At 38.5% G+C, this 21,874-nt stretch overlaps 1 protein-coding gene across 1 annotated transcript in view; it reads right to left on the bottom strand.

Annotated features, from left to right (window-relative positions):
* LOC147161808 (poly [ADP-ribose] polymerase tankyrase-1) overlaps window positions 1-21,874 on the bottom strand; it is a 59,957-nt gene that overhangs the window by 32,283 nt on the left and 5,800 nt on the right. Inside the window, exon 4 of the mRNA XM_086095967.1 lies at window positions 19,688-19,783. Within this exon, the coding sequence (XP_085952093.1) occupies window positions 19,688-19,783 (96 nt within the window). The remainder of the gene's footprint in view (window positions 1-19,687; window positions 19,784-21,874) is intronic.

Genomic DNA, 21,874 nt, shown 5'->3' with positions numbered 1-21,874 from the left:
ACGGGTGGGGTATAGATGGAAAGCAGAGGCGCGGGGTTATAGAGAAGGGAAAGGGGGAGGTGGGAGGGGAACAAAGGATTTGCAGATGAAAGAGAGAAGAGATGATTAGGGATCTGGAAGCTGACATGCATGGATTTGACACAGTATAATTGGTGTTAGCCGGGCGAGGGCGGAATAGTATGACGGGAGAAAAGGGAAGCGAAAGAAGAAATTGAAAACTATGAATACAAAAAGGAAATGAACAGAGAGAGATCAAGAAACTAAATTAGACGACATAGTTTGGAAGCCATTTGAACAGTGAGACAATCACATTCAGGCACCTGAGTGTGACCTGATGGCTGGAAACATTAGCCTTTCCCGTTTCTTTAACAGGTTTATGAGATTACACACAATTCAACTTTAAGAATACTGAATACTGAAATAATAATGATCTTGACCTAATTTAATCGTAAATGTACTTTGTGTGAAATCACACAAATCTGACATACGTGAGCTATTCTGTTAGGGATGGCAACAGGTTGATATACAGGTTTGTTATAGAGTTTAGTTTCTGTCATCTAAAATAAGATTTTTTGTAGTATTGAAAAGGCATTTGGTGTTGCGTTCCCTTCCTTCTTTTAATGACATCAGGAAACCTGGACATAGAATAAGTTAAAGATTTAATATAGTCCAAGTGGAGGGGAATACAATTCTAAAATGACAGCGCTATGTGATTTAGGATGAAGGGTTTTCCAAAAAAACAAAACAAAAAGAGGACATTCTCTGGAATGAGAGAAACATCAGTAAGTCCTTTGGCATGGTGGCATGCTTTGTCATAGCCTGAGGATGCCTTTTGGGCAAATAATGTCAATCCATTCTATCAAAAACAACTAGAAAATGGTGTCTGTTACCATGATGAATATGTACTGGTGCTGAGGTTAAGTACGTCACATGTAGGTGGTCCCTAAGGGGCCCACTCTGCCCTCTGATCCATACTGCCATCTAGTTCTTGAATGCACCGACAATGTAAAAATGAGGTTGAATCGGACCATTTAAATTTCCTAGAAAGGAATGATTGGAAATTGGACCAGATGCTGCCACGATGAAGACGATGTGTTAACATCTTTATTACCTGGCCGCATGTTGACAGATTGGATCTGGTGAAAAAAAAATGGCAATATGGATGTGAGGGTATGCAAACTGCCTCCTCTTAACAGTCAGCCAGTGGAAGTCGAAATCGGCTTAGAACACAGGGGAAGCAATGTTACGTACTTAAAACGGTATTAGTCTTAGTAGAATTATAAATTCTACCATTATGACTATTATTGTTGCACAACGTGAATGTTAATTGTGCCACAGGGCAAAGGAGAAAGCGTGTATTAACACCTGAGGCTGAGTGTGCACACTATTGCAACACTCCCGATAACACCAAACAGAAGAGAAACATTTTAACTCCCACTCCGGACAGGCTAACTGCCTCCTGAATGATGATCTTAATAAATGTGTGTGTTTGTGTGTCTCTTGACGGAGTGCAGCAGACACTGGCGATTGCCGTTTGAATTCCAAATGTAGGAGGCCTGAAAGCATGTACTACTTTAAATGCAAAGGCGTTTGTGTGTACGTGCAAGCCTGAGCAGAACTAGATTGCGCATATGTTAGGAGTAAATGTCACTGAAATAGACACACTTGTTTCTTGACCATGGAGATAATAGCCCCTAAAAACTGAACAACTAAGCATTCTTTTTCTTGGCTTTTTCTTGATTTTTACCTGGCTTTTTCTGGCTCATTGTCCTGTGTGTAAGGTATCAATCTCGAACCGCAAAATTGTCGGCTTTCAACGTAGTATCAGAAAAGTAGCGCCACCTTGTGCCATTTTTGTATATTTTCTTAAGATTGTGTACTACAACGAGGCGAGTGACTTACCAATATTTTGGTTCTTTGTATGCTATATGAATGAATGAGAACCAAATTTGAATTTGAAAAAAAGCTTCCCGTTTCTAAGTATTCAATATGTATATAATTACAGGCCGCATTAGGCAGAGTGAAAATATCAGCAGTTGAAAGTCCCAGAAGCTGTGCAATTAAATACATTCAACCTATAACATTTATATAACATAAAAAATATGCCTCAAAAGTTCCACAAAACTTTATCTTAACAGCTATGCAAATGTTCAAGGACAATTTAAAAATTATAACAAAAATAAGAACAGATTTGTTTTATTCATCAAGGTTTCACTATATATAATTTATTTAGCGACATGAAAGGAAGAAACTATTAGAAACATTGTGAAGCTCTATTCCACTGAAAAATCAATACGTTATATTGGTAAATTAAAACCTCCAACGGGTCCATGATAGTAAGAGTGTGCACAAGAACAAATGGAGCTGCCTGGACCATGAGTCACCACGAGTCAAGTGTAGATCTTCTAATCTAAAAATCTCCGCAATTTATCCTCTCTTATCCAATAACTAGCTCGGAAACCGAAAATGTGCGGAACGTTGGGACGGCCCGTAAACAGATTTGCAGACACTGAAACGGATCAGAAGAAAAACACAAAACTGAGATAAACTGAGATGATAAACAATGGCTCTGCTTACCTCACACTAGCTCATCACTTCCACTGTATGATTAATTACATCACAAAGTGCACTGAATGGAACCGCTTTAGACTCATTTTGATTTTTGGCCACCCACGCAATTCTTTTATCCTGCTTGGTTTACTAAATACAATAACATCAATGGCACAAACTAAATGATTAATCACTTGGGGAATGTCAGATAAAACAATATCTATGTGTGTGTACATGGAGTGAGGTGGTCTTGCATGGACTTTGTTTAAACAGCAGATTTAAATGCACTCATTTTGGGTCATTTACACTGCAGCTGGAGGTGAGAGTTGATAAAATAGATACCCTTGTGATCAATTAACATTTCTTATTGACAGCAGGTTAATGTTTAATCAATGACACCAAACCAATCAGAGGGCTAATGCGGTTTGTGCACCGTCACAGATGGCTCTCGCCACTTTAGACATCTGTAGCACTCATTTGAAACTGCAGCGGACCGACAAAGAAGATCAACTCTGCGGGCAGGTCTTCTCATGAGAAAAATAATGGTGATATCATGTGTCGGAGCTTGGGATGGTTTTGATATGTTTGATTAAAAAAACGGAACAAAAATTGCCGTATAAAAAAAAGATGCATCTGTGCTATGCATAACTGTCATTGAGCTTTATGTTATTGGTTCAAGCCAACTGCCTTGATTTATGAGATTAACTCTTTCCCTGACAACACTTGCAACTAAAAACCACCTGGCGATGCTTTTTTTTTAATGTAATTCTTTGATTCGTCTTACAATGAATTTCAACTGGAAGTGGCAATAAACAGCTTGACATCTATTTATTTATTTTTTTCAATATGGGTCTATTTGTTGTGAATAGATTTTGAGTCCACTGCCACAGTCTCGCACTTTGCTCTCAAGTTAAAGCAATGAATTGACCAAGCGACAGCTTGTCACAAAAAATTTGTATGGCTTGTGAAAATTGGATTTTTGTTGACAAATTAGCAATGTATAGGAAAAAAATAAATTTTATTATATGTGCAGTCTATAACATAATTCTGCAAATTTCTCGTAACGTTTTCTTAGCACGTAGTCTGTTTTATGATCAGTTTGTTTGGATTTCAAATGTATCCTAACGATGAGATTTCTTAAGGCAATAGAATTAAGAATTACAGTAGTTAACAGATGAACACCGCTGTGTGATTAAATCCTTTTTAGATCGATGGCAGTTTTGACCCTTTTCCCTCATTATTGCTGTGCTTGTAAAATGGTTTACACAACAACGCTACAGAAAGATGAGAGAAATCCGCTGATCTTGTCTCATTTTTGTTTGACTTTAGATCTATCATAGCCCTGAGATTTTAGGATGATCTCCAAGTAGTTGCACTGTTGAGAGTTCCAGGGGCTTTGGAATGCCCTATTCTACAGAAGACATTCTATTGACTTGAGGCACATGGGTACACGCAAGAAATTTAATATGCTGTAGCCAAGCCCAGTCACCCAATTTTCAACCTACCCTCTTGAGAAGAAACATCATCATGGGACCACAACAACAACAGTGATTAAGAAGGAGTTGGAAGTAGAGTGTCATGCTGCGGGGCCCCCTATGTGGAAGACTTTGATTTGAAACTTTTCCTTCCCTGAGCATCTTCCTCTTATGCCTAAAGCAGTGCATCCTCGGATAAAGCTTTTGTGTGTCCATAAAAAGGTATTTATCAGTGATGATATCACACAACAAAAATCATCTGCTTGGACGTCATCCAGCGCAGGATAGAGGTTGCCTACTGCAGAACAAGTTAGAAAATGTTAACGGCGGATAAACAAGCACAGCTGAAATAAGGACATTATGTAGTAGTCCTGAGCGAGGCACGCAAAGGAGAGTCGGGCAAATTCACAGGAGACCAAAACAGACTGCAGTTAGCTTGTTTGTCCAGTCTCCACAACCAAATGACTCTTGACAGTCTCTAAACGTATGAAAGGAGCAACATTGGCTTTACTTGGTATATTCTTATGTAAAGCAGTTATGCCGCCACTGTTAAAAATATTCGCCTTTTCATCTGGAATCAAGCTCGTCATGAAAACTTCTCTAACATATGATGTCATATAATAGCAAAATTAGCCAATTATCGCTTGCGCATTCGTTTCAAGACTGTTTGATTTTAGGTGGTAATTCAATTTGCTTTCACTTTTCCATTTTGATGTGCACAAAATTAGTCTGTGCTTTTTCCTCCCATTTTGATTTAGTTCATTAATCAAATTCTGTCAGCCTACTGCAGAGTGGCCGCTCGCCTTCACTAACTCACACGGTGTTGTGGAGCAGAGCATCCATGTGGAAAACTAGGCAATTTCAGCTGCAGGAAATGTGCTAAAATGGGGTGAGGCAACCTCAGAAGTGCATTACATCCACACACAGCGTATATACATTTAAAAAAAAAAAAAGCAGCTTCTCTTCCCAGGTATTTCATCTTGTCTAGATTAGAAAGCAACAAATCAGAATAATGTATTGATCCTTAGGTGTGAGCGCCTGAGAGGAAACAAGGTCCAACTCATTCATCACTAGAGACTAATCGAAATGCAGTCACTATGGTAATCAATGAACGTGTCGCTGATTAGGCGAAGAAGGATGCACACTTGGCTTTTAGAGGATGCAGGAATTCACTTAGTCTGGTCCGCACAGGTGAAAGCTTGCCTTTTGCATGCATTGCTGTTATCGGACGGACGACTACAGAGTGGTTACCCTTTATCTTGATGACATCCTCCACCTCTGACTCGAGAGTCCATTATTCACACACCTCAAGTCTTGAGGATACATTCACACGACAACAACCAAGTTTTTGGTTTCGGCTTTTGAAATGACATTGAGTGGCGCTTCATACTGGGCTGAACCAAGAAGGTTCTGTGAAGCAAAAAATAAATAAATAAAGACATGGGGAAAGAAACACTGCACATATACATAATGCTTGATTATCCAAAAGCGCATTTCCCATGTATACCCTTTGTTGTCCCAGATATGGATTTAGAATTTGATGTCGATTTTCACCTTGATAAAACATAACAGCATTACAAAATCTAAGCGATGGTCCACTGGTCACATTCGCAGCAGATGCACACTTTGCTGGAGAAACTCAAGTGGTTATCTTGAGTAGCACAAATGCTGCAACTGTGCCTCGCTTCCCCAATATTAGAAGTAATCCTCTTACGGTCAAAGCCTTTCAGTGTTAACGATAAATGTTGCTTTAAAAAAAAAAAAAAACAGTTTAAAATAGATTTTCAGTTGAAAAGAATGTTGTGGAAATGCCACCTCTGTGATGAGTATACCAGTAAATTATCTCCATTCCAATTCCTCTTTTTCAATAATCCAAAAACTCTCACTTCTTAGCTCTTAGTGCCCTCCAGATGCAAATGGCGTCCAAATTCCTATCCCTCTGGCTCATGAAGTATTCATTACAGCCCGTTAGTTCGCATAGCAATTGAAAAAACAAGACCTGACCTTTCTAATGATGCCAGTTACTCGCCTGTGCCCTGGCAAAAAATAAACTTTCACTTTTTAATCAAAGTGGAAATATGCACAGAGCTCAGTGGCTACTACTGCTTCGGAGGGATAAGTATCCCAAATAAACATGACATTTCTGTTGATTCTAGATATTTTCTGTCTGGCAAAGTATTTAGAGTAACACCGTGTTTCTGAGACACTATTACATAATGATTTGTATATAAAATGCCAGAAAATATATGCAGCACATTACAATTTTCAAGTGATTTCTCTTTCACATGAAGTGCTTAATATATTCACGTATACATTACATGGCTAAAGGTAGTAAGCAGTAAGGCAGAGATCAATCGTGGGCTGTGTAGAGTTATTTTGGATGTTTAAGGCAATTCTATGCTCACAAATTTGTGGGAATTTTGAGTGTAATATCCTATTTTTATGTCCATACTGGATAATTATGTATAAAGGATACAGATTTCTCCATTAATTAACGCAGTTACCGAGCAGCCTATCTTAAAGAGGTTGTCATGTCTCATGCAAATGACTCACTGCTCATCCTTCAACCCTCCACTGTGGGGTGTGCCAGACGTGTGGTTTCGTGCTACCATGACAACAAGGGGTGGAGCTGTTTTGAGTACTAAATCTGAATTATAATCTGCCCCCCCCCCCCCAATTTTTTTATTTTTTTTATTACACCTAAATTGTGACATCACAATCTGACCAAACTCTTGCTGCTTGCTTACAAACATTTTTGAAAATTACGCAAAAAAGTATTTACAGTAATTGTGTAATTTCATAATGGGTGGGCATGCATGCCAGAAACCCAGTTATTTATAAGCACCTTTCCTGGATGGACTAAAATGAAGGAGGAAAGGTCTTGTGGTGAACAGCTTGACTTCCGTGCAAGCAGCGTGGGTTCAATTCCCACTAAGTGTGATGTTGGTGTGGCCTGTGATTATGTGGCTACAAGTCCAGGTCAGCTCGGAGAGGATTCAGATTACTGTACCTGAACAGGCAAAGCAGTAGGCTACTTTTTAATTTTTATTTATTTATTTATTTTACTCGCGACTGTGTAAGCTGCGGCAAAGTCAGCCCAAAGCTTCAGTTAAGCAGCAGTAACTTGAAAAGCCATAATTGATTCTAAAAGATGGAAAAATTATATCCACTTATGACAGCCGATGCTGGATTTAAAAACAGCTGCATCCCATTTTTGTCTCCCTTGATCCATTTTGTTCTACCTGCTTATCTCATATAAGAATATACTTATAGCCAAATTTCTAGTATGTGACATACTATTGCGGCAGTCTAACATGATAAAACATTTCACTGTGACAAGAAGAAGGTGGTTGGCAGTATTTAAAATAAATGTTAGAGTTTTATTCAAACAGTTGCACAAAAGTTTTAATGTATCTTTTAGACAAAAGAGACAATGAAATGTCAAAATAGCTGTTTTTCAAAAGCGTACCTTTATGGTTATCTTACATTATGTAAAAACTCCGTACTTACGTGTCACGTCTCTGTCATAGTGTAGTTGCTTGTTCCGATAATACTAGTGTATCTTATACTACCTGAGACACATTTGTTTTTATTTTTACATACTTGGCAAATAAAGATGATTTTGATTCTGATTGTGAATCCGTTTCAAAAAGGTTGGTGAGTATCAATCTCTCCAGTGTGATTTTACTTAATTGTGTAACGATACCAAAAAACAACACATAGGTTAATAAAAAGTAATCGGTGGTGGTGGGGAATGGTTTTGTAATACAATTTGATCCAAAATATAAAAAAAATCTGATTATTCGATTAATCAATTTAATAATCAATAGAATAATAAATTAAAAAAATATTTGATAGTGACAGCCCTATTGCAAGGAGCGATGGCTGCACCCTTTAGATGAGTTCCAGACAGGATTGAGGGTGTTTGGAAGATTTGGTGCATACATGCAACATGCATTCAAAGAAATGACTTATTCCTGTATTTAATCTGTTCAGAAAACAGTCATGGCATAGTGAACACAGAGTAGTTTTTGGATTTATGGTGCTTTGCTCACGAGAAATTTAGCCATGAGTTAAGCCCTATGTGGGAGAGAGGACTTGAGCCAAGGGTCATTTGGCCATCAGCATTTCTTACCACTTGCCCTCCAACATCAAAACTTTGTTTTTGTTTTAACCAGAGCATATTTGTGTTACTGGAACTTTTAAAATTGACCAGGGGTTATTATTAGTATGCCAAGTCAATACATGTTTTTACACTGTTGCCAATTTGTTGTTGGCCGTTTGCCTAAAGTCAGCTGGGATTCGTTCAGTATAAAAATTGATGGCTTAATGTGTATGATGATAGTGGAGATTTATATTTAATGCCTTTTTGGGGGGTAAATCTAATCATCTTTAAGAGATTGAACATTTTAAGAGTGTCAGATGATCATGTTTATTTGCAGTTTTAACTATTAATATAGCAAATATAATCCAGCTAAATTGCTAACAGGGAACAGTTTCTATTTGCAGCCGAGCTCTCTCCTTATCAGCCACGAATAGCAGTTGAATACCACTTTTTTTTTATATATATATATATATACTGCCAACTGCAGCCTATTTTCCTCACATCATTGGGACTATGCAGATTTTTGGAGTTTATTTACAGGCTCCAGCAATACTGCCCTTATATTTTACTACAGAATGATGAACAGTAGTTGCTTCCGCAAACCACTGTTTATTAACTTGACCTGAGACATTTGCAGTGTGGATTTAGCCAGGTTCATTTTATTCTATGGTCTACTGTTTCAACCAGCGAGGATTCTGTGACCTTTACTCTGCAGTCTATCAGCAGCAGAATGCTAAAAATGTCACACAGTTATTGCCTTTGCACTTTCTGAACCAAACTGAGCAACGCTCAAAAGAAAAATCAAACAAGACATGCTGGAGAAAACGCAGGATGGCTTTTTGTGTGTTCATCTCTTTGTAGTTTTGTAGCTTCTGTCTGAATCCCTGTGGTTTCATGTGGAGTTACCGTCTATTGCTGTGCAGGAAAGGAAGTAGTCATGGTAAGCCTCAGAATGGTCCAGCCCTAAAAAGGCCTTTCCATCTGAACTCCAAAGAATTCCAATTTCACTGCTAATCCCTCAATTTAGATTTATTTCAAGGAGAAAAAGATGAACATAATAGCGAGACATAAGCTGATTTTCTTGTGAAATATTCACACAGCAGCAACGAGAGCAAAACTGGCAGTGTACAGAGGGCAAATGTCTGGAATGGCACATGTTTACAAAGATAAACTCATCCAATTGTATCCTGTTGAAAGATGGGGACTGTTTCACTATGTACTTCAAGTACTGATGTATTGATTTTAAAGTACTGCTTCAATGTACTACTTAATCAGAAACTAAATGGAGCCGCGTGAAAATTTGAAACTGCAGAGTAAAAAACAAAAGAAGGATAGGATATAGTGAACAATATTACATATGAGAATCCATTATTTTCATCAACAGCTACCAGGGTGCTTAACAAAGGAGAACAGAATACGACAATAAGGTGCTGTGCATTGTACAAAAAAAACAAAAGGAAAACATACATTAAAAATGAAATCGTTTCAGGCTATAAAGGTTTCCGGGAGAGAAAAAAAATCAAACCTCATTGTGAAAAGATCTCATCAAGCCTCCCCTGAGAATTTAAGTGTTGACTGGGGGTCCACAGTGGAGAATTGATCTCTGTGGCGCTGAAGAAGCTTGTCTACGAATACCAATCAGAGGTAATTAATATAGTTAATGGACTCGCTCTGCTTGTCTGTTTTATTACTTTCATTCCGGGCTTGTTTAAGGGAGAGAAAATCTAAATTAATGATGCTACGATTAAAGCAACTAAATTGAGATTTCCGCTTTTAAGATAAGCAAACATTTATGCACGCACACGCTTCCACTGCACAACACTGGCTCCATAAGCCCAACTATGTTTTTTCCCCCATTTAATATCAACATTAAGCTAAAAAATATATATACAGTACAATCACCAAATACTTAATTTACACAGTTTTGATTTAAAAAACAGTTAAACACTTGGAGCTCCTCAAAAAAAAAAATCTGGGATTGGGAAAATCTGCGCTGAAGCCATTGGCGACGACAAATCTTGTTGTCAACTAACGAGTAACCAAGAGTTGAACAAGAGAAATGTATCACAATACCTCACCACCGTCAACAATAATACAAGACCACGTCTTTCGATAAAGGTATTTTTAAGCATAACCTCCCTGAATGTGATGTGTGCGGTTCGGCAGATAGCAAACAGCTGTCCAAATAAGGGCTAACGTGCTTGGTTCATGTTCCAAGTTTGTCACTATGTTTAAGTTTACTGTAAAACCGACATTTAAAACTAATAGAATTGTATGCTCATTTTCACTTTTTCCAACAATTTTTGTAACACGTCTACAAATCTTAGGAGCTATGGGATTTTTTTATAAAATGTTGAACTGCTGTCATTTTTTTCCCTCAAGAGGATATACAATAATAATAATAATAATAATAATGATGATGACGATGATAATAATAATAGAAGTTCACCATTTTGCGATCAATGATTCCACTGATTTTACTGATGTTTTAGATTTTTGCCATGTTATCAAGTCAGTATCGCTATCAAGGTACTTTACACAGGTATCGCACCCAATTCAGAATTTTGAAATATTAATGACAGCAATAGCCACTACAAATTGTACCTTGTAGTATCTGGTTTGCCACAGGGGAATAGAAACCGCACATCAGGCCCGGCTATTTAATATAATATTGTGCAGATTAAATGCTTGCACCGCAATAATATAAACAATAGGAATCTTCAGGGGAATTTCCGGAGATAATGCACCACTTCCAATACTGTCACTGTAATTTAAAGCAGTTAATAGATAACGCTTCGGTGAAGAGAAGGTAACAAACAATCGAGGGAAAAGATGAAGAATAGGTGACAGCAGGGGGCAAGAGGACAACATGTACAGATAATGTGTTTGAAGGCAGGTGAGTGACACAAAGGGATTACGGTGAGCTGGTCGCACTTGCGAGTTCATTAAACAACAGGCAGTGAGAGTTGTCAAGGGCAAACACAACCAGATCAAAGTGAACTAATAAGTGCTTTACGAATGGGGCAGGATCAATGTCCAATGACAGAAAGCACAGTGATCCACAAACAATCTTCATGGTGATCTTTTTGTTCCACCAGGTAGCTCTACGGGGGAATGTTCACACCACTAATGTGTTTCTGTCCATTTTCTGCAGTCGACTTCTGACAAACTTCAGACACTAAATCAATGTATTGTATAATTTGGTTCATTTATTTTTCTATCAATAATTACTTATCCATATATTACCATTTTGACTCACTTATGTTGAGACAACAAAAACAATGTTGCCTTTTTTTTCTTTTTTTTACCACTTGTGGAAATGATGCCGAAACCTTGGAAAAGGTTATCAAGGATTACAAATCCCAACTGTGACCATGACCATGGGGATTACATGCGCTGCTGAATCTGGATGTTTATCTTTCGATCAACTAATCCTTGTTTGAAGCAGCTGATTTTGTATGGATTCAGATTTGGCATCCTGTCTGTTTGACATATGCTTCCCCTGGTCTATCTCGTCAGTTTGTATTTTCCAACTTTTTTATATATCCATTCTATAATCGCAATATGACTTGTTTATACATTCAATCTCTACTGTACACATTACTTATTATACTTTATCAAATTGACTATGTGAATTTCATATCTCTAAATTTGATACCATTTTACAAATATTGCTATACCGTATACTATATTCATTAACACATTTTAAATATTTGTATTTCTTCCTTAGGCCTTTCATTCCACCTATGCTTCTTGTTGTTTGTATGTGTATTATTAATAGTGTCTATGTGTAATTATATTTCAGCTGGGACAAATTATTTTCACATGATTTATATCTCCCTATCATAGAGCTCACAACAGTCAAAGTTATACTGTGGAAATGTTATGTTCTAGATGCAAAAAAACCCAAAAACAACAAACAAAAAAACATATAATTATCTCTGTTTCAAGTCCTGCTACCTGTAAATCCAATAGGCTATTTGCAGTAGAGGTTGTACTTGGAAAAAAAAAATACGGGGACATAAAAACAAATTTGAATCCACTGCAGACTTGTTTTACTGAACTGCACAGGGAGGACTTCAATTGTAAGTTCAATGCATCAGTAATAAGCTTTGCTACCCGAAGTTTATATCCCCTCATTTGCTTTGTGAAAGCGAGCTGTGCCTCAAAGGTAGTTTAGAACTTCTTGGAGTAAAACCAGGTGAAAAAGTGGATGGCATTCCTGACACTTCCTGAGACTTGTTGGGGATGGCACTTTCTCATGAAAACGGCTTCAATCGTGCTATATAACATTTATGGAAGCTCCTGTTCAAAACGGCGCATGTGTGAGTGTGCCCCCTGGTGTGGCATCAAGAGTGAGCTCTCATGATTAAGTGAAGCAGGATTCTATGTTATTTCTCAGTTGTTATTTCTGAGGGCCAACTATAAAAAGGGACCTTAGCACACATTTTGATAAAGACCTTGTGTGTTGTGATGTCTGTTTGGCCTTATCGTGGATAATATACGTTGGTTTCCACGTTCCTAATGGGCACCTTCTAGAAAAGGAGTATAAAATGTCCTGTCTTTGCTTTTCTCTTCTCCAGCTAACAGAAAACAGAGTCAATCATTTCTCAAAGCAGTTTGGATGTGACAGAGCCATAGAGCTAATTTATGGGTCAATATAAGCTTCCCTCAACACTGACAGAAGCTGAAAGCTGTGCTCGCCTGCGGCAGAAATGAAGACGGGGAGCAGAACCTCTAAATCACAGTAGCAGAACATAAAGGACTGGGAGGAAAAAATACTTATGCAGGTTGTCACTGTAGAAACTTGTATAATGGCGACAAATATACATGCGGTGCATATTGAAAGTCTGCACACCCTGTTCAAACGCCTGTTTTTTGTGATGTAAATACTGAGACCAAGAATGTTAATTTCAAATGTTTTTCCACCTTTAACGTCAACTATAACTTGCAAAACTCACTTAAAAAATGTACACATATGCAAACCCTCATGGTGTGGCAATATGTGCCCACTCTTCTTTGCAAAAACGCTCCAAGTTTGTCAGACCGCGTGAGTATTGCCTGTGCACAGCCCTCTTCAGATCACAATAAGGCTTCCTACCCTAACCCATAGCCTGGACATATAAAGTCACAAGTCACATGTAGCAAATAGCCAGTACTTAAGCCTTCGCTTCGGGCAATAAGATTTCTCTGCTCTTCATGGCTTGTGCTGTACGACGAGACTCCAAGTTTGTCAGCAAAAGCCTATTAAAACATCTGAACTATATTTAGGGTTAGTTAGAGGCACTTTCAATTGATTTGTTCAGGTTATACGTCATAATTCATCTCAGTTTCATTTTTTTTATATCCCAAAACCTGTCATTTGAAAAGGAGTGTGTAGACTTATTAAATCCAGTGTAGAAGCTCATTTTCTTGCTGTCAATTTATTGCCGTTCAAAAAGATTTAAAGACCTTGCTTGGAGAAAATCTCAGCTCCCTTAGCCATAGTATGTCCACACTTTCAATAACAAAAGAGTGTGTTCAGTCCGTGTGTCACTGCAGATGTGAGGCGAAGAAATTCCAGAGGGTAATTAAGAACATAATTTATGATACTAACAAGAGGGTGTGCATTTGTTGTAAAAAAAAAAAAAAGTATTAAAAATGTATATGTTTTTTTAGAAACCATTTTAAAGAAGTTTTTCGTCAGAATATGCCAGCATGTAAAAACTGCAGCACTCAGAAATGAGAGGCGTAGCAAATCTGTCAGCATTGTCTGATTTGTTCAAATGTAAATATGCCCATCTGCTTTCTTTTGGAAGCAAGTGAAAGTTGGGATGTCCGCCAATGGATTCACCAACACAGTACAACAGATTTACATAAGTCGGCAAAAGCATCCATCTCATGAAAAAAGAAAATTAGCTCAGATGGTTGTAACTATTCCAAGAACAACTTTAGCACCGGCCACTCAAGAACTGGAAGATGCTGGCAACACAGCCAGAAATCAACATCATGAAATGAGGGCTCAACACTGACACCTTCAGGTTTGATATAGCTCTGCAACTGAGCAAATGGACCAAGGAATGTTGACTCATGATCAGATGGAGCGTATGCTGACTTCTTTAGCCACAATAACCAGTACCAACAATTCATGCTGCGTGGCTGATCTGGTTGCCAGTAGAACTGGTAAAATACATAAAGAGAACGGAATAAATACAAAGGAGGATTACCTCATAATTCTCCAGCATTGTCTAAACTTGAAGTATGTTCGACATTGTACAGCCACAAGCCACACCACCCATGATGTGAAACGGTAGGTCATTCATTTAGTGAATGTTTACCCTGAGCAATGGTACCTGCATTAAATCTTGCCTCCGGCGGAGTAAATTCCAGGCTCTAAAAGCAGTGTCATTTTGTGTGTCCACCTCGACTTGTTGTCATGACGACGGTGAGCCAAAAGTCAGTGCTTGCCATTTACGAGTGTGGGTATTTGTGTGTGTTGGAAATTAGATAAGAGAAGGAAGGGCATGTGGATAATGGCTGCAGAAAAACTGCAAAGTGCCAGTGTTACGAAAAAAAAAGCTGGAGGTGAAGTCACTTTAATAACTTTGGATTACAACCTTTAACCAACTAAAATAAAGTGCAAATCTATGAGTCCCGCAATTTCAGCTGGAATCTCATTTTGTATGTGTGTGTTTGCCGCTAATAAAAGTGACTGATTGTGTGGACTTGCTGATATTCAAACTACTCAATGGCGTATTTCAATGGGGTAGATGCCACGGACTTCCAACTTCCGGGTTTTACACATCAGCGCCGTATCCGGCCACTGCTGGCCGCGTTCCAACACTCGCACCACCGCCGCGAGCTCCCGCTCATCGCCGGGAGGGCGTTTCGGCTATCTGAAATGCTTCGGACACTGAGACAGACACGACACACTCGCAGCCTCGCACCCGTCGACGGGAACGCGCAATCGAGAGGCACAAAGGCGGAAGTGCAAGTACTGGGACGCGGCCCACACGTCGCAAACCGGAAAGGGAAACAAAGTTGATGGGTGAAAACCCGGAAGTCGGAAGTCCCGCCTCCTGCGTGGCATAGAGTCCATTAGTACATTTTCAGCGAGAATTTCTCTCTTCTTCTCACACTGCTTGTAGTCTGCTCAAATACACACAAAATGGTTACAATGTTTTAGTGATAGACCTATATGGGCAGATACTGATATTGATTATTAGTGGTCAAGGAGACCAATAACCGATATTTCAAGCCGATATTCATTTGCAGTAAAAGAAAATATTAGTGTCCAAAAAAAAAAAAAATTTTTTTTTTTTAAACAAAGAATGATCAATTTATTTCCAGGGTCATCAGCATGTGTTAAACTAATTAAAAACTAAGCAAGTAAATAGTTCCCTGAAGTTTTCTACTGTAAATAAAGTTTTCCAAAATTCCTTTTATTTATATATATATATATATATATAAAGTGTGGGAGTTCCTAGTGTCAGCAGAATTTTTTGTAAAGTGGAAATTTAAATAGATCAATAGATAAAAAGTTCCCTGAATCTCACTGAGCAACAAATGCATGGGAATGTAGCTAATTTGGGGTTTTCATCAAGGTTCGTAAAAAAAGTTTCAAAAGATCTTCAAAGTAAAAAATGGTCTGAATATGTTCGAAATGTGTTTACAAGTAAAAATCTGATGCAAACATCTTACAAATCCTGATGAAAACCCTAAATTCGCTACGCTTGGTGAGTTACCAGCTTTATGGGCCTTCAGATTGGTAAAAAGGCTGATGTGGATATTTGTCAAAATGCCGAACATCGGCACAGATAATCGGCCCAACCGATAATCAGTCTATCCCTAAGATGCTTTATTTTTGCTGCTGGCTGAGACTCAATGCTAAGTATCCCGGGTGCACAAAAGGGAGGGCAATGGCTTCAGGAGGGCGGCCTGTAATGGTATACGTCACTGTTGCGAGTACTGATACCTTAAAATAATATTGGCTCTGATACTGATACCTGGTATCGGTATTCACCCATCATACCACCTCTGCCTCATTTTGAGGCAGGAAAAACCCTCAGTTGTGAAATTACAACAAGTTTTGTGGGGCTGATCTGCTTATGTCAGAATTACAACATGAAGATAATTTGCTATATCAGTGGTTAATTGTACATGAGAAAAATGGAGAGAATGCTGTACATTAAAGTGGACTTTTTTATGACTTACTCAGCAGTAATCTTAACTCAATTGTGTCTTTAATGAAAGTCTATCAGATGTTTCTACTTTACAACTGGGTTCAATTGCATTCACAGTAGGCAAGGCAAAACACAAGCAGGAGACTAAGTAATAGGTACAATTAAATCTCTATTCTCGTTGTTGGTCCTGTGGCATGGTTTAATGAGTCATCTCAAAGTCCTCATTAAGAATATTAATTACAGTGTGGAAGTCATATCGTCTGCATTGAAAAGCGTCGATTACAAGTCCCTGTTTTATGTAAATGAACACACACACACCCCCTTTCACACTAAAGATTCAGCCAGATGGGGTCTCGTATCAGCTTCAGACCTATTTTCCATTTTTAAAATAAACCACGGTTCAACGGGTCACTGATGAGCTGCGACCTCTGCCTCACTGTAAGCCAGAAAACTCATAAATAAATGCAAAGTGCGAAAGCAGCGTATGTGCGCAGAATCTAATTTCAGCGGAATCTCACCCCAAAGAATCAAACAAAAAATATAGCCAAAGAAACATACTTATAAATGTTGCAGCCATTCTCCACCAAACTAAATTCAACGAATTCACGTCTGGCATTTGCAAAGTGTGTCTGCAGCAGGGAACTTTCCCTCAGGGTTTTGACACAATGCCGCTCCTCGCCATGTATCAAAGTTTATCTCATTAACCACAATGTCTGACGAGAGGAATTGATGATGTAAGTCGGTGTTAACATTGAGGTGGGGGAGCCAAAACTGTTATAGAGCCTGCATCAATTCCCAGTGAGACAAAGTGAGGAAGTGAACAGAGGAGAGATTTTGAAATCAACATGTCTGTGTGGATTGTGTCAGCAATGTCATGGGGGTTCAGTTCAGAACTGGCGAAGCCTTTCTGATTAAAGTCAAAGGTGAAACATCTTCAAAAATCAAGAATTCTAGCTGCCTCGATTCAACATTTGCAGATTTTATATTAACAGGTCTTTTTTTTTTATTATGGTTAACAACTAAATCAACAAAATTGCTTATTGAATAAAAAGCAAGAACATGTCAGCTCATTGTGTAATGAATTGTCTAATGAAGAACAATAGAAAGACAATAAGATTTTCAAAACGTCATTTCAATTAGGAATTTGTAATTATACAAATTTCATTTAAATTATGACAGACGATGCTTCACACAAAAATGCATTCTTCCACAGCCAAATCATAATTTCAACAAGAAACTATATTCCGAAAATTCTATGAACAAATCAAACAATGCATTGTTCAAACAAAGGCTCTTCACATTGAGAATTTAAAAAAAAAAAAAAAAAATTATCGCTAGTTCCTGTTGAGAGATATCAGCATGTCAACATGAAAGTAGCCTAGAATAAAACCTCGTAATTAACCTGCTCTGACCATATGAAAATTCATGTTTTGAAGCATTCGACTGTTTTTATTGTATTCTACCGAGGGAACAAAAATAATGCATTAGATTCATGTCCAAAAGAGAGGTCAATGTTCTCCACTAAGGCTACAAATGTATCCCTTTTTTCTAAGTTGTTAATTTAGGCCTTTTTATTCCAAAGGTGGATGGATGGAGTGTTAATGGTTTCATTTGAGTTATTATTGGAAGCTGAGTGTTTTGTTGAAAAACTTTTAGGGCACATGCACTTTACTTAACATCACTGTAACAAACAAAAGGAGAGTGGCGGGTAGAATGCATTGTGTTTGTCAAAAACCATGTATTTGTACTTTTCCATTAGGATTCCGCCACAGATCATGCACTTTTATTTCCTGCTTTATTTCTTCTACAACCTCACTAGGGAAAGGAAACTATTTCTGCCTGAATTGTTCGAGAAAAGTGAAATGCATTTATCATGCCCATTCTTGCTTTCAACATTTGTAGATGATGAATACAATTTTAACATTTTGTTCCTGCACTGTGATAAGGGTTCAGCCTTGGCGCAATCAGTAGCGGGCTCTGGCCTGTGAGCTGCTATAAACATGCACTTCAAATATTCACCAGACAATTTGCTACAGAGCGCATCATACTCCAACTGGACTACACTAAAAAAACAACTGGAAAAAAAGCCAGTTTTATTTATGTGTGTTTTTGAAGATGTCATGGTCTCCTAGCAGTACAAGAGGGCTGGACACAATCCGAGTTTTACTCTCAAGGGGCACAATAGAAAAACGTAAATCGACAAAACTGCATGGAATTGGTTATCTGCAGATCACAATCATGCCTCTTCCAAAGGTGGATAAAAATGTGACGCATATTGAATGTATCTGCCAATGCAAGTGCAGCGAGCTTGACATCACCACAATACACCGATAAGTGATGTATACACATATGGGCCGACCCAAACAACACATACAAACACATTCAAGAACAATATAGTATAATTAAATATGGTATCATAATGCAGCATTTGAGGTGTGTTGACCCTAAAACAAGCAAAATAATTGCCGACTACAGCCAGAGGAGTAATGCTGTGGTTACTCTCATTCAAATTAATGAAAGGAGGGGGGTCATCTTAAACCAACTAAATGGTATGAATTATTTAATATTTATTTGTTTACTGGGCATTTGTTGTTGTGTTCGATCATCATAGTATATTGGATAGATTGCTTCAAATGTGTTCAAGTTGATAAATAGGATATATCAGAATTTGGCGTTTAGACCTGCCGTGCACATCCAGACTAGAGGTCCCTCTACCTCAGAGAACTCATAACAGAAGGAATTATGGAAGACCAGAAATGCCAAAATAAAATAAATAAATAAATAAAAATAAATATAATTCGAACATTTTATTAAAAAATCATATAAATGGAAATAAGTTAACTAAATAAATAAATCCAAAAATAAAAAAAAGAGATTCAAAAAATAAAAATAATGTGGAAATGAAAAACAAAAATAAATATATAAATAGAATTAAACATTAATTAATTAATAAAAACACTGCACCCTCATAATGTATTTATTTATTTCATGCTGCGGACACTGTCAGCGTTGCACATGAATTTTTTTTTACATTTATTTTTATTTTTTTAACTATATTTTTTAATATCTGTTTTTATTTTCACTTTCATTTCTATATTTTTATTTTTATTTGAGCAGATTTGGTCCCCCATAGGAACTACCAATTTGTCTGAAAATTCAGCGTAGCATCCTGGCCACTAAAGCCTCTGCAAGGATTGTTTATTTTTGTATCAGGGTGTGTAAAAATACTTTTGGCAGACTTCTCTCGGAAAAGAAACAACACTGGACAATTAGTGCTGGTCTTTACAGTGATGGCAGGCGCAGCCCTACAAGAACACGACTAAACATGGTGTCTAAAGCAACAAAGACAGTAGAGTGTGTAGCGTTTAACAGACCGAGAGGAAAGTGGCACTGACCTGTGAGCACAGCCTTGGCGGAGGGTTCAGCCAGGTCCAAGGCAGACTTTCCGTCTGTGTTGCGGATGTTGGGGTCGGCTCCATGCTGCAGTAGAACTGTGCAACAACAGGGCAGACACAGACAGTAGCTCAGCTCCTGGACTGACATGCAAACTCCCTGACACACGCTTCGACCCAGTCCTCCTCCTGAACCATATCCTGCTCCGAACACTGCTCTCCCCGGACCTCCCCGTTGCTCCTGAAGTGTCCCCGCTGCTTCGCATCGCTCCCCTCCTCCAGCTGTTCCTCCTCTGTTGCTAGCACTGCTCCCTCGCCTGCCCCTGGCTGCCCCCGTCCTGCGAGCCATGCTGCTGATGTAAACAGACATGCCACCACAAGAGCAGCGAGGGCAGGGCTATGGCACACCGCCACACAAATAACGGACCAAAGCAAGCGGCTGCGTGACCACCTCCAGAACGCATCGCACTCGTGTGGACCAGGAGGAGGATGGGAACTAACACAAAAACGAGTCCGGCGGAAGAAAGCTCACAGCTACAACTAATCGAGGTGGCGGCGGTGATGAGGCAGGCAGGCAGGCAACGCGAGTGGAGAGACTCTGGCTCTCGCTGGCTGTGTGAGAGATGCAGCGGAGAACAAGATGAAAGAGGTGGGGGGGGGGGGGCTACGAGTTGGAGGGATGGGTGAAAAGACTAGAGAGAGAGCAAAACCCAAAAGCCCACGAGTTGTTTGTGTAGTGGGGGGGAAAAAAGAAAAGATAGAATTGCATTGTGCCCATTGTGATGACTCTTGAGCTTTATGCTTTATAAAAGGTACTTAACATGTAATGCTGAGCAATAATGGAAGCGGTGTGTAAAATTAAACATGTCTCATGGTGCTTGTTCGTGAAGTCATTTCCATAGTGTGTCCGTCTGACGTGCTGTTTCTGTCAGGTCTGCCTAGCAACAAGTGGCCTCACAACCGTGATGCAACCATGGAAAAAGTAAGATCATAAACTAAAGTATATGTGTCGAGTTCCATTAACTGAAGAAGTCACAAAATGCTTAAAAGGAACCCCGACTTGTCATGACAAGTTTGCGGTTGTTACTGGCATAACTATGAGATTAATTTTTTTTAAATGATTTCCATTTTAATACATTTTGTAGAAACTCTGCCAACCAATGTGAAACACCCATAAAGAAAGCAAGGTAAGCCTCTGTAGCGTTCCTAAAGGGGTTTAAAACTCTTGAATGCGTCTGGTGAATGACGAGAACACGGTGTGGGGGAGGGTGACTCTACCGATCGCGTGTTGTTTTCTTTAGGAACGCTACAAGGTTTACCTTGCTTTCTATGCATTAAACTGGAAATTATTTTTGAAAGATGAATCTCATAGTTATGTTAGTAACAACCAGATAAATAATATAAACTTGTCATGACAGTCGGGGTTCCTTTTAAACATGACACAATGGAACTCAAATCACCTCAAAAAACATGTCATTTGGATTTCAAACAAGATGTTCTAGGAAAGTAGGTACACCTGGGAGTTCAAACAAACATCAAGCAATGCATAGACAAAAAAACTAGGAAATATTAAAAAATGTATTATTAACAAATTGGCACAGAAGTATTTCATACTTGACTTACATTCAACTCAGTCAGATTTATAACTATATAAAATTTAATGCACACATTTTTTTTATTTTTCAGTTCGTGCGATGCCTGGTGGGCCAAATGTGACCACAAGGAACATGTTTTTTGTTTATTTCCACATAAAGTGTAATTGCACATCCACTACAGTAGGTGGCAGTCGTGCGCTCACTGCCAGAGAGTATGCAAGGAGTATTATTAGCTCCTCTGCAGAGGTGTAAGAAATGACATTTTTATTATCTACTGAAATAATGTTTTGGGTTAACACCCCTAGATACTGTTGTCTTATTGGATCGCAATCCACATTTAAGGTTGCATCTGATTGGTTAAAGCCAGGTAATAGAAGTATTAATTTATTTCACATCTTTGCGAGACACATACTCCATGTGCCATTATGATGATGATGATGATATTTATTGTGCAACCATCAAATTCATGTTCAAATTAGCTGCCTTCAAATCACTTATTATTCACAGCACAACACAAGTATGGTGCGAGAAGTGGCGATGAAAGCTGTCAACATCCTTCTCATTGTTTGTTTCTGCTGCGCTGTTTACTCTGAGT

Source organism: Leptonotus elevatus, chromosome 15 (genome assembly GCF_054856555.1).
Source record: "Leptonotus elevatus isolate MCC_2025b chromosome 15, RoL_Lele_1.0, whole genome shotgun sequence".
Classification (NCBI taxonomy): domain Eukaryota; kingdom Metazoa; phylum Chordata; class Actinopteri; order Syngnathiformes; family Syngnathidae; genus Leptonotus; species Leptonotus elevatus.
The sequence above is the reverse complement of the archived record's forward strand: the minus strand, read 5'-3'. Positions and strand labels throughout refer to the sequence as shown.